Source organism: Nomascus leucogenys, chromosome 20 (assembly GCF_006542625.1).
Source record: "Nomascus leucogenys isolate Asia chromosome 20, Asia_NLE_v1, whole genome shotgun sequence".
Classification (NCBI taxonomy): domain Eukaryota; kingdom Metazoa; phylum Chordata; class Mammalia; order Primates; family Hylobatidae; genus Nomascus; species Nomascus leucogenys.
In genome coordinates this window covers 17,084,814-17,100,399 of record NC_044400.1, presented here as the reverse complement: position 1 = coordinate 17,100,399, position 15,586 = coordinate 17,084,814, and the positions used below count along the sequence as shown (strand labels likewise).

General features: G+C 42.5%; 1 protein-coding gene across 2 annotated transcripts in view; it reads left to right on the top strand.

The window, feature by feature from the left end:
* ACMSD (aminocarboxymuconate semialdehyde decarboxylase) overlaps positions 1–15,586 on the top strand; it is a 64,134-nt gene that overhangs the window by 11,709 nt on the left and 36,839 nt on the right. The window contains exons 3-5 of one of the 2 annotated variants that reach the window (XM_003267592.4): positions 9,924–10,020; positions 11,730–11,779; positions 13,156–13,392. In XM_003267592.4, coding sequence (XP_003267640.1) covers positions 9,924–10,020; positions 11,730–11,779; positions 13,156–13,392 — 384 coding nt within the window. The remainder of the gene's footprint in view (positions 1–9,923; positions 10,021–11,729; positions 11,780–13,155; positions 13,393–15,586) is intronic. The other variant, XM_030800983.1, reaches the window with a different exon arrangement.

The window sequence follows — 15,586 nt, the reverse complement described above, 5'->3', positions numbered from 1 at the left end:
TTTTTTTTTGAGATGGAGTTTTGCTCTTGTTGCCCAGGACGGAGTGCAATGGCGCCATCTTGGCTCACTGCAACCTCCGTCTCCCAGGTTCAAGCGATTCTCCTGCCTCAGCCTCCCAAGTAGCTGGGATTACAGGCGTGTGCCACCATGCCCAGCTAATTTTGTATTTTTAGTAGAGACAGGGTTTCACTATGTCGGTCAGGCTGGTCTCTAACTCCTGACCTCAAGTGATCCACCTGCTTCGGCCCCCCAGAGTGCTAGGATTATAGGCATAAGCCAACATGGCTGGCCAAAAAATAGATTTCTTAATGTGGGGTCACACCCAAAACTGGCTGAAAGCCACTGATCTTGTCCAATACCTTCAGATGTTTTTAAGAATAATTTATTATTATTATAATATAAGTAATATTTGACTAAATGCTCCTTTTTAGATTCAAGCCATTAGAGATAAAGCTACAGTTCTCTTGGGCCAGCATTCCCTGTTCTCAAAAGTTCTTCCTTTCTTTAAAATAATTTCAACTTTTATTTTAAGCTCAGAGGATACATGTGCAGGTTTGTTACATGGGTATATCGACTGGCGCTGAGGTTTAGGGGTATGATTGAACCCGCCACCCAGTTAGTGAGCATAGTAACCATTGGAAATGATCAGTTTCTCAGGCCTTGTCTCCTCCCTCCCGGCCCCCTCTGGTAGTCCCCAGTGTCTATTGTTGCCATCCTTATATCCATGTAAACCCAATGTTTAGCTTCCATTTCTAAGTGAGAACATGCAGTATTTGGTTTTCTGTTCTTGTGTTAATTTGATTAGGATAATGGCCTCCAGGTGCATCTGTGTTGCAGCAAGGATATGATTTCATTATTTTTTATGGCTGCATGGTATTCCATGGTGTACATGGAATATCCATGGAATATTATATTTTCTTTATCTAGTTCATTGTTACGGGCACCTAGGTTGATTCCATGTCTTTGCTATTGTGAATAGTGCTGTAATGAACATACAGGTTCATGTGTCTTTTTGGTAGGATAATTTATTTTCCTCTGCATATATACCCAGTAATAGGATCGCTAGGTTGAATGGCAATTTTGTTTTAGGTTCTTTGAGAAATCTCCAAACTGCTTTCCACGGTCAGATACTCCACTAATTTACATTCCTACCAACAGTGTAGAAGCATTCCCTTTTCTCTTTTTTTTAAAAGGAGTCTCACTCTGTCGCCCAGGCTGGAGTGCAGTGGTGTGATCTCGACTCACTGCACCTCCACCTACCAGGTTCAAACAATTCTCCTGCCTCAGGCTCCTGAGTAGCTGGGAATACAGGCTCCTGGCACCATACCCGGCTAATTTTTGTATTTTTATAGAGACGGGGTTTCACCATGTTGGCCAGAATGGTCTCAAAATCCTAACCTCAGGTTATCCACCTGCCTTGGCCTCCCAAAGTGCTAGGATTACAGGAGTGAGTCACCATGCCTGGCCCACAATCCCTTTTCTCCACAGCCTCACCAGCATCTGTTATTTTCTGACTTTTTAGTAATGGCCATTCTGATTGGTGTGAGATGGTATCTCATTGTGGTTTTGATTTGCATTTCTCTGATGATCAGTGATGTGGAGCATTTTTTCATGTTTGTTGGTCATTTGTATATCTTCTCAAAATTAATTCCTATTAACAGTTTGGTGGGTATTTTTCCAGACCTTCTCCTATGGTTTTACTTAAATAGGAATGCACCTTTGGAAATGACAGAGTATTATTAGTATGTTATACGTATGGTTTTTAAAGCTAGATGAATCAGGTTCCAAATGGAAAACAAATGGCACGCTTAAATTAGACTACTTTGAAAAGAGTTCATAAAGAGACTATTTATAAAGGTATAAACATGAGGAAGTAACAGAGGTAGGCAGGGGTTAGTTAAATCATGCAAGGCCTTACAGGCCAGGTTAAGGAGTCTGGATTTCACCTTCAGGAAAACAGGAATCCATTCAAGAGTTTTAAGTGGGGCAGTGGCAAGATCTGAGATGGGGATTTGTAAGTTTACTCTGATCACTTTGTGGAGACTAGGTTGAAAGGGAGTCAGAATGGAAGCAGGGAGATGGGGCTGGAGGCTGAGCAATCATTCAGGGAGAGAGGATGAGGGTGTGGAACAATGAGCAGTGGAGGTGGAGAGAAGTGGACCAGCCATTGTAGGCAATATTCTGGAGACAGAATCAATGATATTAGGAAATGGATTGGATGGTGGCCTATCAGGCAGAGGGAAGCAAAAAAATGATGTAGTCTCCAGGCAATAAGCAAAGTAATGTAGGCTTGAAGGACAGAAGCCGCCAACCCAGGAGGAAAAGCAGGCCAGGGACCGAGAAGAAAAACAGGCTGAGCAAATCGAGTTTGGGTTGGTTGAAGTAGGGCCTCCCGGGGTAGATGTCCTTCAGAACCTGGGGATGTGGGAGCTGCAGTGACTACAGAGGTTGCTTCCTGATGACAAGGTCTGGGCCATTTCTGCCAACTCTGCACCTCGAGCCCAACCAGCATGGCAGCTGGTGTGGTCTGGAGGGATTGCTCGAGTGGGCACTAGGGGGATGGGGAGGAGAATGGAAATCTGATGGTGAAAGACTGAGTTTAAAAATACATTTCTGGCTGGGCATGGTGCCTCACGCCTAATCCCAGCACTTTGGGAGGCTGAGGAGGGCAGATTACTTGAGGTCAGGAGTTCGAGACCAGCCTGGCCATCATGGTGAAACCCCGTCTCTACTAAAAATACAAAAATTAGCCGGGTGTGGTGGCACATGCCTGTAATCTCAGCAACTCAGGAGGCTGAGGTGGGAGAATCACTTGAACCCAGGAGGCGGAGATTGCAGTGAGCCGAGATCGCACCACTGCACTCCAGCCTGGGCAACAGAGTGAGACTCCATCTCAATTAAAAAAAAAAAAAAAAAGGAAAGACAAGAAAATACATTTCTGATGATACATGCAGTATCAGATATTTGAAATACCAGCCATATTTTTGCGGATAGTATTAGAATTAGAACTTAAAAGTCAGAAGTTCACAGGTTAGGTTCCCTAGGAATCAGACTCCAGGACGAAGTTCTGGCTTTAAAAATATAAGAGGTGTATTTAAAGTGTGTTATCTGGATAGTAATAGTTGCATGGAGGAATTCTTAAAAAAAAAAAAAAAAAAAACCACTTGATTTTCTTTTGAGAGTTTAGGAAAAAATGGGATTGGGCTCTGGTTGTCTAAATTAAAGCAGCTTACTCCCATTACTTGGTTATTAGTTTAGTTTAAGATCTTGGTTAATGCTGAAGTCAATGTTTTTTTTTTTTTTTTTTTTTTTTTGAGACGGAGTCTCGCTCTGTCGCCCTGGCTGGAGTGCAGTGGCGCCATCTCCGCTCACTGCAAGCTCCGCCTCCCGAGTTCATGCCATTCTCCTGCCTCAGCCTCCCGTGTAGCTGGGACTACAGGCGCCCGCCAACACGCCCGGCTAATTTTTTTGTCTTTTTAGTAGAGACAGGGTTTCACCGTGTTAGCCAGAATGGTCTCGATCTCCTGACCTCGTGATCCACCTGCCTCGGCCTCCCAAAGTGCTGGGATTACAGGCATGAGCCACTGCACCCAGCCAATACTGAGATCAATGTTAAAAAACAGGACCCGGGCCGGGCGCGGTGGCTCACGCCTGTAATCCCAGCACTTTGGGAGGCCGAGGTGGGCGGATCACGAGGTCAGGAGATCGAGACCACGGTGAAACCCCGTCTCTACTAAAAATACAAAAAATTAGCCGGGCGTGGTGGCAGGCGCCTGTGGTCCCAGCTACTCGGGAGGTTGAGGCAGGAGAATGGCGTGAACCCGGGAGGCGGAGCTTGCAGTGAGCCAAGACTGCGCCACTCCAGCCTGGGCGACAGAGCAAGACTCTGTCTCAAAAACAAACAAACAAACAAACAAACAAAACAAAAAAACAGGACCCAAGAAATCCCTGTTTCCTCCTCCAGCAGCAAGTGCTGACAGGCACATCCACAGCCTTGCCTGAATGTAAAGCGACAGAGATCAGGGATTGATTCCTTACAATGGCTGTCAGCTCTAAAAATTCCGGCCGAAAAAAAAAAAACAATGAGAACTGGGGGCTTATTATAGGGGCACAGCTGCTCTGCAGTGATTTTTACTCAGAAGAGTTCTACCGACTTGCTACCGTTCATTTTTCTTACCATGGATCTAGCATGAAGAATGTGAAGGAGCGAAGTTTGGTGAGTCTGCTTCTCCTGCCATGTAATGAGAGGCACTTCCAGCCCCTAAAAGATCAAACTCTTTAGGAAATTATAGTAATTAACTTTAGCCTACTACATAGACACCAATCACCAAATATTAGCCTTGTGAGATGGAAAGTGGCTTCATAAACTGCGGCTCTATACCAACTAAGCATACAGCCTTGGACAAGTCACTACACCTCGTGGACTTATTGCTAAAATGCAAGGGCTGAACTAAATAATCTATTGCAGCTTTAAGATACTCTGCTTTGTTTGAAATCAAAACTTACTCAGGCATCTCCCACAGAAACCCAATTTCCTCCCTTGCAGTTGATCATACACGGTAAAATCTGGCCGTTATTTATCGAGCATGCTCTCTGGCCTGGTGCTAAGTTCTTTACATTCTGTGATTGAATCTTCTTTATCACTCAGTGTTCTTAATTGCAAACAACAAAATTCACTCTAGTTAGTTTAATTAGAAAAGCAGCTCCCAGAGTTCCTGTGAGGGCCAGAGATCAAGCTGTGAGGGCTGTGCTAACATGATCAATGCCCACATTCACCTGGTGAGCTGCTCCAGCAAGGATGCAAGTGTTGCCACTCCCAGTCATGGACAGTATGCTCATGCTAATGCTGCCGAGGCTGGAGACTAGAAGCTTTGCCTCTGCTGCTCCAGTCATGTTCAACATCTTAGACAACACCCCTGTCTACAGGTGGACTCTGCATAGTCCCTACTTCCTCACACTGCTCACTTCCAGGTCAAAGTTATATGCACAGGCAGGTGCATATAATTGGCAAAGCCCAGAGCACATGCCAGTGCCCCATTACAAGGCAGACTGGGAAAGCATATTTTGGATTCTACCTCAAGAAAGTAGAATTTATAATTGTGAACATTTCTTCACACATAGGATGTGTTCCAAGGATGTTGGATGGCCACAAGCATGACAAGTATAATGATCCACATTTTACAAATAGAAAAAGTGAGGCTTAAACTCAGAGGGCCCATAACTTCACTAGTCAGCGCTGCTAGTAAGTAATTTAATGGGATTTAAACCCAGAGCTGTCTGAATGCAAAGACCATGCTCTTTGGCACTCTGCTATACTGGGTATTTTTATATTGATTAAGCTTTCCCAGCAAGGAGCAAAAATAAATAAAACCTCCAATTTGCCAAATCAAAGTTTGTTTCTCAACTTTTTTTTTTTCACCATCACCCCTCTCCTCTCCCTTCTTCACCAAATGAAAAGACATGTGTTCCTATATCCTATTTGTGCAATCATTATCCGTCAGGACTCTCGGTTGCAGGCAACAGAAACCAACAATCATTAGTGTAAGAAGAAAAGAAATTTGTTGAACTATTTTAAACCCCTCAAGAAATTACAAAGTATCTGTGGAATCAAGCTCAGAAAACTTGCAGAAACTCAGGGAATTCCCATGATTGAAGCCACAGCCAAGGCAACACCACAGGAACAGTCTGGCAAGGAGGCTGCTGCCCCAGATGGATACTGCCCCCAGCACCACTGCCAATAGCCACTGTACATGGCCACTGCTGGAATCACTGGCAGGATAAATTCAACTCTTCCTGTTTTTTTGCATCACTTAATGCAAAACCAAGCACTGATTGGCCAAGCTTAAGGCATGGAGAGCAAGTATTTGGCCTTCTGCAGAGGGAGGCTAGGCCCTGCCTCCATCAAGACTCCTGCAGGAGATTCCTCAACCTAGGAAGTGGTTCAGATGCTGGCATGGTCAACAGAGGATCAGAGCTGAAGCACATCAATCTTGGTGTCCTGATGTCAGAGATCCAACTCTGCTAGTGTGTGGACACCTGTCACAATTACACAAGTCAGCTTGCTCACTGACCTGTTCCTCATCCCTGAGAAATAAAATGTGGATCTGAAGTCTTCCTCATACATGCGCAAAATGAACAGGCTACGGCACTTAAAGGTGAAAAGTGTCCAGCCTTCTTCGTGCAGGAGATGGGGAAGGTCTTGTCTATGGAGAAGAAGGATGAAGGCTTGGATGCAACTCATGATCAAGCCAAGAGGAGGAGGAGGGCAGAGGACTCCACCAAGCAGAGCTCAAAGCCTTTGATCATCGCACACCCACCTGGACATTCTATGGGGCCCAAAGGTAACCTTGAGGCCCTGAAGCACCACCAAAGGTGGTGTGCCCTCAAAGCAGAGGAACACTATCTAGCCCCTAATTCGTTATACAACATTAATATCAAATAATCATAATAACTAACACTTATGTATCAGATACTCCACTAAGCGCTTTATATGGATTATCTTATTTCGTGCTGACATGATCTCTTTAATGTAAGTCACATTAATTTTTTAAGGTAAGTCATTATCATCCCTATTTTAAAGATAAACAAACTGAAGCTCGAAGATATTGTTTAACTTGCTCAAGTCCACATAGTAAGTGGCAGAACAAGAATTTGAATTCAGGCAATTTTATTTCCAGGGCCTGCCCTAGTTCTTCCCCTTTTCTTTAGGAATCACAAACTAGAGGCCCAACGTAGATGCCACTGCCATGTTCTGCACAACCATTTAGTTTGGCCCCCTGCTCTGAGTATTAAAAAGTTGTGTATTCCATAATGGCTGTACCAGTTACCAAATAAGAGCATACAAGGGTTCCCTTTTCTCCGCATCCTTATCAACACTTACTATCTTTTGTCTTTTTGATAACAGCCATCCTAACAAGTATGAGATGATATCTCATTTCTCAATGATTAGTGAACTTGAACATTTTTTCATATACCTGTTGGCCATTTGTATGTCTATTTTGAGAAATGTCTTTTCAGGTCCTTTGCCCATTTTTTCACCCAGTTGTTTTCTTGCCATTGAGTTATTTGAGTTCCTTATATAGTTTGGATAGTAAGTCCTTATCAGATATATGGTTTACAAATATTTTCTCCTGTTCCATAAACTGTCTCTCTACTCTGTTGATTGTTTCCCTTGCTGTGCAAAAGGTTTTTAGTTCCTCCAGCTTTGTTCTGTTTGCTCCAAATTGCTTTGACTATTTGAGATCTTTCATGGTTTACATGAAATTTATGGGGTTTTTTTCTATTTCTGTAAAAATGTCATTGGAATTTTGGGAGGCATTTTATTAAATCTATGGATTGTTTTGGGTAGTATGGACATTTAAACAATATCAATTTTTCAATCCATGAACATGGGATGTTTTCCATTCGTCTGTGTCTTCTTTAATTTTTTTATCAACATATTATAGTTTTCAGATCTTTCACCTTTTTGGTTATTCATTCCTAAGTATTTTTAAATACTATTTTAAATGGGATTGCCTGAGGCTGAGAGTGGTGGCTCATGCCTGTAATCCCAGCACTTTGGGAGGCTGAGGCCGGTGGATCACGAGGTCAGAAGTTCAAGACCAGCCTGGCCAACATGGTGAAACCCTGCCTCTACTAAAAACACAAAAATTAGCCGGGCATGGTGGCACATGTCTGTAATCCCAGCTACTTGGGAGGCCAAGGCAGAAGAATCGCTTGAACCCAGGAGGCGGAGGCTGCAGTGAGCCGAGATCGTACCACTGCACTCTACTCCAGTCTGAGCAACAGAACAAGACTCTATCTCGAGAAATAAATAAGTAAATAATGGGATTGCCTGATATCTTTTGCAGATTGTTAGCATATAGAAATGCTATGGGCGGCTGGGCGCAGTGGCTCACGCTTGTAATCCCAGCACTTTGGGAGGCCGAGGTGGGCGGATCACGAGGTCAGGAGATAGAAACCACGGTGAAACCCCGTCTCTACTAAAAATACAAAAAAAATAGCTGGGCGTGGTGGCGGGCACCTGTAGTCCCAGCTACTCGGAGAGGCTGAGGCAGGAGAATGGCATGAACCCGGGAGGCGGAGCTTGCAGTGAGCCGAGATTGCGCCACTGCACTCCAGCCTGGGCGACAGAGCGAGACTCCGTCTCAAAAAAAAAAAAAAGAAATGCTATGGGCTTTTATATATCAATTTTGTATTCTGCAACTTTACCCAATTTATTAGTTAACAGTTTTTTGTGGAATATTTAGGGTTTTCTATATATAAAACCATGTTGTCTGCAAACAGAAACAATTTAACTTCTTTCATTCTGATTTAGGTGACTTTTATTTCTTTTTCTTGCTTCATTGCTCTGGCTAGAACTTCCTTTATGATGTTGAGTAGAAGTGGCAAAAGTGAGCCCCCTTGTCATGTTCCTGATCTTAGAGAAAAAGTTTTCAACTTTTCATCATTTTCACCATCGAGTATGATGTTAGCTGTGGTACTGCCATACATAGACTTTATTGCGTTGATAAACAATAAAGTTCACGTATGGCAATCCCACAGCTTTATTCCTTCTATACCTAATTTATTGAGGTTTTTTTAAGTCATAAAAGGATGTAGAAATTTGTCATGTTTTTTCTGTATCTATTGATATGATCATATGTTTTCCTGAAAAAAATTAAAAATGGAACTACTATATGATCCAGCAATTCTACTTCTGGCTATATATGCAGAGGAAATGAAACCAGTATATTGAAGAAGTATTTGCATTCCCATGTTCAATGTAGCATCATTCAAAATAGCCAAGATATGGAATCAATCTAAGTGTCCATCAGTGGATGAATGGATAAAGAAAATGTGGCATATATGCATAATGGAATACCTTTATAAAAAGGAAATTCTGTCATTTACAACAACATGAATAACACTGAAGGACATTATGTTAAGTGAAATAAGCCAGACATAGAAAGACAAATACTGCATTTACATGTGGAATCTAAAAAAGTCTAACTCACAGAAGCATCAAGCAAAATGGTGGTTACCACAGGCTGAAGGGGTGGGGAGAGATTGAGAAGGTCAGAGGATATGAAATTTCAGTTAGACAGGAGGAATAAATTCCTATCTATTGCACAATATGGTGACTATAGTTAATAAAAATGTATTGTATACTTGAAAATTGCTAAAAGAATATATTTTAAGTGTCATCACCTCAAAAAAAAATAAGTATGTGAAGTAATGGACATGTTAATTAGCTTGATTTGGCCATTCCACAATGCACACATATATCAAAAGATGTTGTACAGCATAAATATATGCAATTTTTATTTGTCATTTAAAATGTATAAAAATTATTTCAGTGTACCCAGGCAAGCATGATGCCTGGTGGAAGAAGTAGCTCGGTACCAAATTTTGTGCATGCTACCAGACTGACTTATTTGCCCACCTCCTCCCACAGGTGTTGACACTAGTGGGCTCTGCTCTGTTTGACAAATCACATACTCCCGTTATCCATATATTGCTTCTCTATAAAATGAGAGGGTTGGACTAGGTGGTCTATCTCAAAGGTTCTTTTCAATTCTAAATGTCATAGAACTACCATTTTCCAGACGCTGGGCCATCCTCTTGTGTCTAGTAGCCAGGGGTTCAGATCAGCAAGGTGATCAGCCATTCTCAGTCATGCAGCCCAGAGAAACATAACCTCATCCTTGCTATCTCTGTGTCCAGCCACTGACACCCACAGAGCACACCCCTTCAACTCCAGGCCAAAGAAAAGCATGAGGAAAGAAAGCTGATTTTTGTTAAATTACTGATTTCTACTTCCACAAGGATTAAGTAAAAATCTTTTCAAATATTAGGGAAGAAATAGGTTCTAAAGCACATGAGGAAAGATTAGTCCAAGTGGGCTTAGGTTGCATTTTAGTAATGTGGGTTTTCTGCCCCAGGGAGAAGCAAAGTTGTTGAAAGATGGGAAGGTCTTCAGAGTGGTGCGAGAGAATTGCTGGGATCCAGAAGTTCGTATTAGAGAAATGGACCAAAAAGGTACGACGAGAAATGCTACCAATGTTAGCATCTGATGTAAAAGCAATGTCTGCCCTTAAAGTTTGCTGACAACTATATGTAATGGTAACTTCTGACCCCCTTTTCTCTGCCAGGACAGGCTGTTCCAGCTTCACTGTGGGAGGGACAGGGCCTTCCACTACAATGCTTTTAGAGTGTGGATTCAAAATGTTTTATATGATTATACTCTGTTTTAAAATAGAATGCTATATCATGAAAAATATAAAAATGGCACTTTATTATTTTTAAAAATTAGTTCAAATGTATAGTATTTACTTATTATAAAATCAATTAAAATAGTAAAAATTGGAAACCACAATATTAAGAATGACAATTGCCTGCTTAGTAAGACTTAAGATCCAATTTCTTTCTGTAGTTTGTCTCGGTGCACCATACACAGAACATTCCCACTGACACATCAGGGTTGGAAATGGAAGCAGTTAAAAATAGTTAATTGTGTAATCTCAGAATACACTACAATAAAATCAATCCAGAAATTTGAAAGAAGAGAATTAGGAAGTGTTCGTTTCAAAGCTGAATTGCTAAAAAGCTCTAAGAACATCTTGCACTTTTGACCTTATATCTAAAAGTCAAACAAGTCCTCACAATTTAAAAGAATTTCAGAAAAGGCACAGTAACACTTTGGGAGACTGAGGCGGGTGAATCACCTGAGGTCAGGAGTTCGAGACCAGCCTGGCCAACATGGCAAAACCCTATTTCTACTAAACATACAAAAATTAGCTGGGCATGCTGGCGCGTTTCTTTTTAATTAAAAATATATTTAAATGGCATTTAAATTGAACTTTGCAGAAAACCTGCAGCACCTCTGTAGAGTACTCCACAGAATATAGCATATATCCCTCTGTTCTAAAAGTATATTGGAGTGGGAGGAGAGCTGGAGAAAGAACATGCTTCCCTGACCTACAGCAAAGAGCAAGGTTTTGTAGTAAATGTGAAGATGCAGCAAGGACCTGACTTTTCAAGGAGAAAACTAGTGAGCATGAGACTTGAATGACTGGTGTCAGAAACCACTACTTATGGCTGCACGGTAAACGAAGTGTGTGTGCCATCTTTGGTTTTTGTTGTGTGTTTCATTCCCTGGCTGTCCTTGAGAGAACAGTCATGATGAACCCTGAGTATTTACTTTGTGCCAGGCACTATTCTAAGAACCTAACATGTATTAACTCATTTAATCCCTACAACAACCCTAGGAAGTAGGCCCTCTTGAAGACAAAAGATTCTTGGCATCCTGGATGCTGGAGTCAAACTCAGGGTCCCATTTGGATATTTCAGACCATGGGACTCCTTCTAGGATCACTTAGGAGCTGAATTAAAGGGGCAGGGAAGGTGGCTGAGAGACATGCTCTGTTGTGCATAACCTAAGATGCAAAGCCTGAAAAATTCTTGCTTAAATAAAATTTCACAGGAAGGAGGGTAGAAATAACTCTTCAGAAATGGGGTCAGTTAGTTTTCCTTGAATGATCTCATTTGTGTCCAACCTTTACTTACCTCCCTACAATCTGGGGCTGGGGGCTGAGGGGGTGTCTAGGGAGGGGACAGAGAGAGGGACACAGGGAGGGAGAGCAGGAGGAGTTTAGGGTGGAGGCTTGCTGCCACTTGGCCTTGGGAAAGGAAGGAGTGCCCAGCCTATTCTTCTCACCAGCTTTGCCCTTCTTTGTGTCCATGTCTAGGAGTAACAGTGCAAGCCCTTTCCACAGTTCCTGTCATGTTTAGCTACTGGGTGAGTGTGAAACCTCAAGCCATCTCCTTGGTGTTGAAGGTTCGTGTTGAGCTCCCAAAAAGTGAACAGATGCCTCAAGTCTGGACACCAGTACCACTAGCCACCCCAACAACTGTCCTCCCCTTTAGAGATCAGCAGGGCCCCCTCTCAGGCCTGTCTTCTTAGCCATGTCTTTGCTCCAGTATGGTAGCCAGTAGTCACATGTTGCTATGTGACTTGCATTATAGTTTCACTGTACAGTGGTACTAGACCAGCCTTAATCTCCACCAGAACTTACCTGTCTGGTGACTCATTCCTGCAATGCCTTGCCGGGGAACTGACAAGCTAATATCTTCTGAGACGAGAATGATTTTGAGGTAGGAATAATAATCATGACCTAATATATCATCTCTCCAAGGGAAAAACACAATTCAGAAGGGGAATCCTGAGGTGGGATGCCCTTTCCCAAGTGAATAAATCTCAAGCACTAAAAGTTTCAGGCATGATTTCTGGCCTATGGAGGAAAATTTTTGTATGTAGCCGGGAATGTGCTAAGTCCCTGCTCATCCAAGCAGATACTGACTCTCGTATTTAAGGAACAGTGGAAATATCACCTGTTCACACATACTTCCGTGATCTGTGTTCATAAATCCAGTATTAGTGAGTGACTCAGTCTTTGCCTGTTCCTGAGATTGCATTCACTACTTAAAAGTGCCCTGAGACCTCAAAATGCCTGAATTTATCAGATTGGCTACCACTCTGATTAGACAACTGAGGCTGCAGGAGAGGATCAGATTCCTGGCAGTGGGCAGTGGGGTGACAGAGGAAAGTAAACAGTGAAGAAGGGAGCATTAGCGAAACCAACAGCAAACTTCATCTGCCTCAGCATTTTGCCAAGGACAGCCCTGAATGTCACGGCCAACAAGAAGGACAGAGAGGAGGACAGGCAGGGGCAGGACAAGTCAGTGAGCCAGCCTGGCCGCCCTCAATGGGGCATGACAAGGAGGTGTCTTGATGGTGGCCTGGGACCCTTGGCCAGGCCCGACCTCCTGGGAGGTAGGGGGGCATTAAGATCTTTCTGCAGTTGGCAGTGGCCCATGCTCATTCCATCTCTAGTGCTGGGATACCAGGCCCAGTAATTGTGTCCTTCCCTTCTGATTCTGGCCTCAATTTTTCCAAAGAATCAGCAATATACCTGCAGTTTTCTTTGCTTTACAAAGATTGGCTTCTCGGTCTTCTGTGGCCAGCGCCTTTCCCAATCTGTGCCTCTGTTTTCTGATGTGGTAAAGCCACTGAAAATGACAAATATTATAGCCACGAGGAGGCACTGTTCAGAGTGAATGTCTAAAAGAAGTAGGTTTTCAACAATGCAGTTTTCCCTTTCCTGTCTCCACCAGGCCAAACCTGAGGACACTTTAAACCTGTGCCAGCTTTTAAACAACGACCTTGCCACCACCGTTGCGAGATACCCCAGCAGGTTTGTCGGTCTGGGGACGTTGCCCATGCAGGCCCCTGAGCTGGCGGTCAAGGAGATGGAGCGCTGCGTGAAAGAGCTGGGCTTTCCCGGGGTCCAAATTGGCACCCACGTCAACGAGTGGGACCTGAACGCGCAGGAGCTCTTTCCTGTCTATGCTGTGAGTAGCAGGGCTGCTCAGCCAACACCAGCTGCCCAGTGCCTGGGCCGGGGGCACCGCTGGATGCTGGCAGGGAGGAGGTGAAGCGTCACCCCACTGGGAGGGGAGAGCAGTGTCCACGACTTGTTTGATGTAGGTAGAAGGTGTGGAAATAGCCCCCGCAAAGGAGTGGGCCATTCCAAAGAGGAACTGGTGGAAGGGTTCCTAGGCCAGTGCTGAGTTAACACAGTGAAATCTCTTTTCCTTCCATCCCCCTTGCCCTCCTTTTAATCTTTCCCTTGGAAGACAAAATACCCTCTTTACAGCCACTGTGCAAAAGAATCGTGTTAATGACATACAAATATATATATATATATATATATATATATATATATATATTTCAGCCGGGCGCAGCAGCTCACACCTGTAATCCCAGCACTTCGGGAGGCCCACGTGGGTGGATCACTTGAGGCCAGGAGTTCGAGGCCAGCCTGACCAACATAGCAAAACCCCATCTCTACTAAAAATACAAAAAAAATAGCCGGGCATAGTGCCATGCCCCTGTAATCCCAGCTACTTGGGAGGCTGAGGCATGAGAATATCTTCAACCCAGGAGACAGAGGTTGCAGTGAGCCAAGATTGTACCACTGCACTCTAGTCTGGGTAAGAGAGCAAGACTCCATCTCAAAAAAAAAAAAAAAATCTGCTTTGGAAAAAAAATACTAAACATTTTTCAAAATTATGAAATAATTTGGAAGAAATTGTGGAAAATACAGAAAAGTATAAAGATGATAACAAACATTACCCATAATCCAGCCTCCCAAAGATAAGTAGCCACTGTTACCATACATACTTTTTTGATATACATATATCTATATTTTAATGAACCTGAAATTCTGTTACACATGTGATTTTGTATGCTAATTAAAAATTTCCAACATAAGTGAAAGTTCTTTTAATGCATGATTTTTAAATAACTGCAGAATATTCCAATATATGGCTATGTTTTGATTTATTTAACCAATCTGTAATTAAGATATTTTTTAAGTCATGTATTTTGAAAATGTACTTCAAAATACCTAATAAAAAATAATACCATGAAAATGTTAACATTTGATGAAACTAGGTGGTGGGTATATGGATGCTCATTGTGTTATTGTTTACACTTTCTATACTTAAAATATTTCATGATAAAATGTATGTTCAAAAATTCAGTGCCACTCATTTCTGAAATATCCAACTTCAAGTGTCCACAGTTCCACAGTCATCTCCATCAGTCTTCTTCTTCCTCCTCCACTTTCAACTCTTTCTATAACCAAACCTTCTCATCTCAGTACCAGGATTCATGATGCATAATTCTTTACTCAATTGCATTTTTTAATTTTTTATTTCCCTCCTAGAATTATAATAGTATTGCTTTCTATTATTTTCATTATAAATGCAAAATCTTTAATAATGACTTAAATAGATGTTTGTGGACTCACCAGGCACTGTGACTACTGATCATTTACTCATTTAGTATTTACTGAGGTCTAACTACAGGCAAAAAATTTTCCATGTTTTTATCTATGGCGACTGCCCACCAGTCAGGAGATTGCCTGTTAAATTGCCTTCTAATGACTTGAAAGATTTAATGTTCCTCAATATACTGAACTCCCTGAAGCTTACTGGCTGCAGTGGTTTAGCTGATGCAGTGAATGTTTTCTAGAAACTTTAATGAGCTTTGAAAGAGGATTTATTTACTTATGCATCCAAGTTGTTTCAGCACAGTGTGATCGAGATTTCAGCTGCAAGTCATTTTAGCATTCATTGGATTTGGGTTTATGAATTACTAAGGGGCTTAGGAAGCAACAGCAGCCGGTTGAGGTCCACATGGATATTTCATTTGTGCGACTAGCTCGACCCATCAATCATTCTAACTGGGCTGTTTTGAGGACATCCAGTCTCTGAGGGGATTCAGGAGCACATCCTGTCCCCACGTGACTCACGATGTCCTGGGGGTGGCAGCATATTTGTTTGGTTAGCAAGGTTTGGCTGCCTCTCTGCTCTCTAGTTTGCGTCAATAATGTGCTGAAATGAATTATCATGAGCCAGGTTAGCTTTGTCATTTCAAGGTGATCCTGGTACTCCAAGGTCTAACTGTCCCCTTTATCTCCTAGACCTCCCTTTTTAGTGAATAAACCCAATCATACATGCTCAGGTCAGTTTTCAGTTG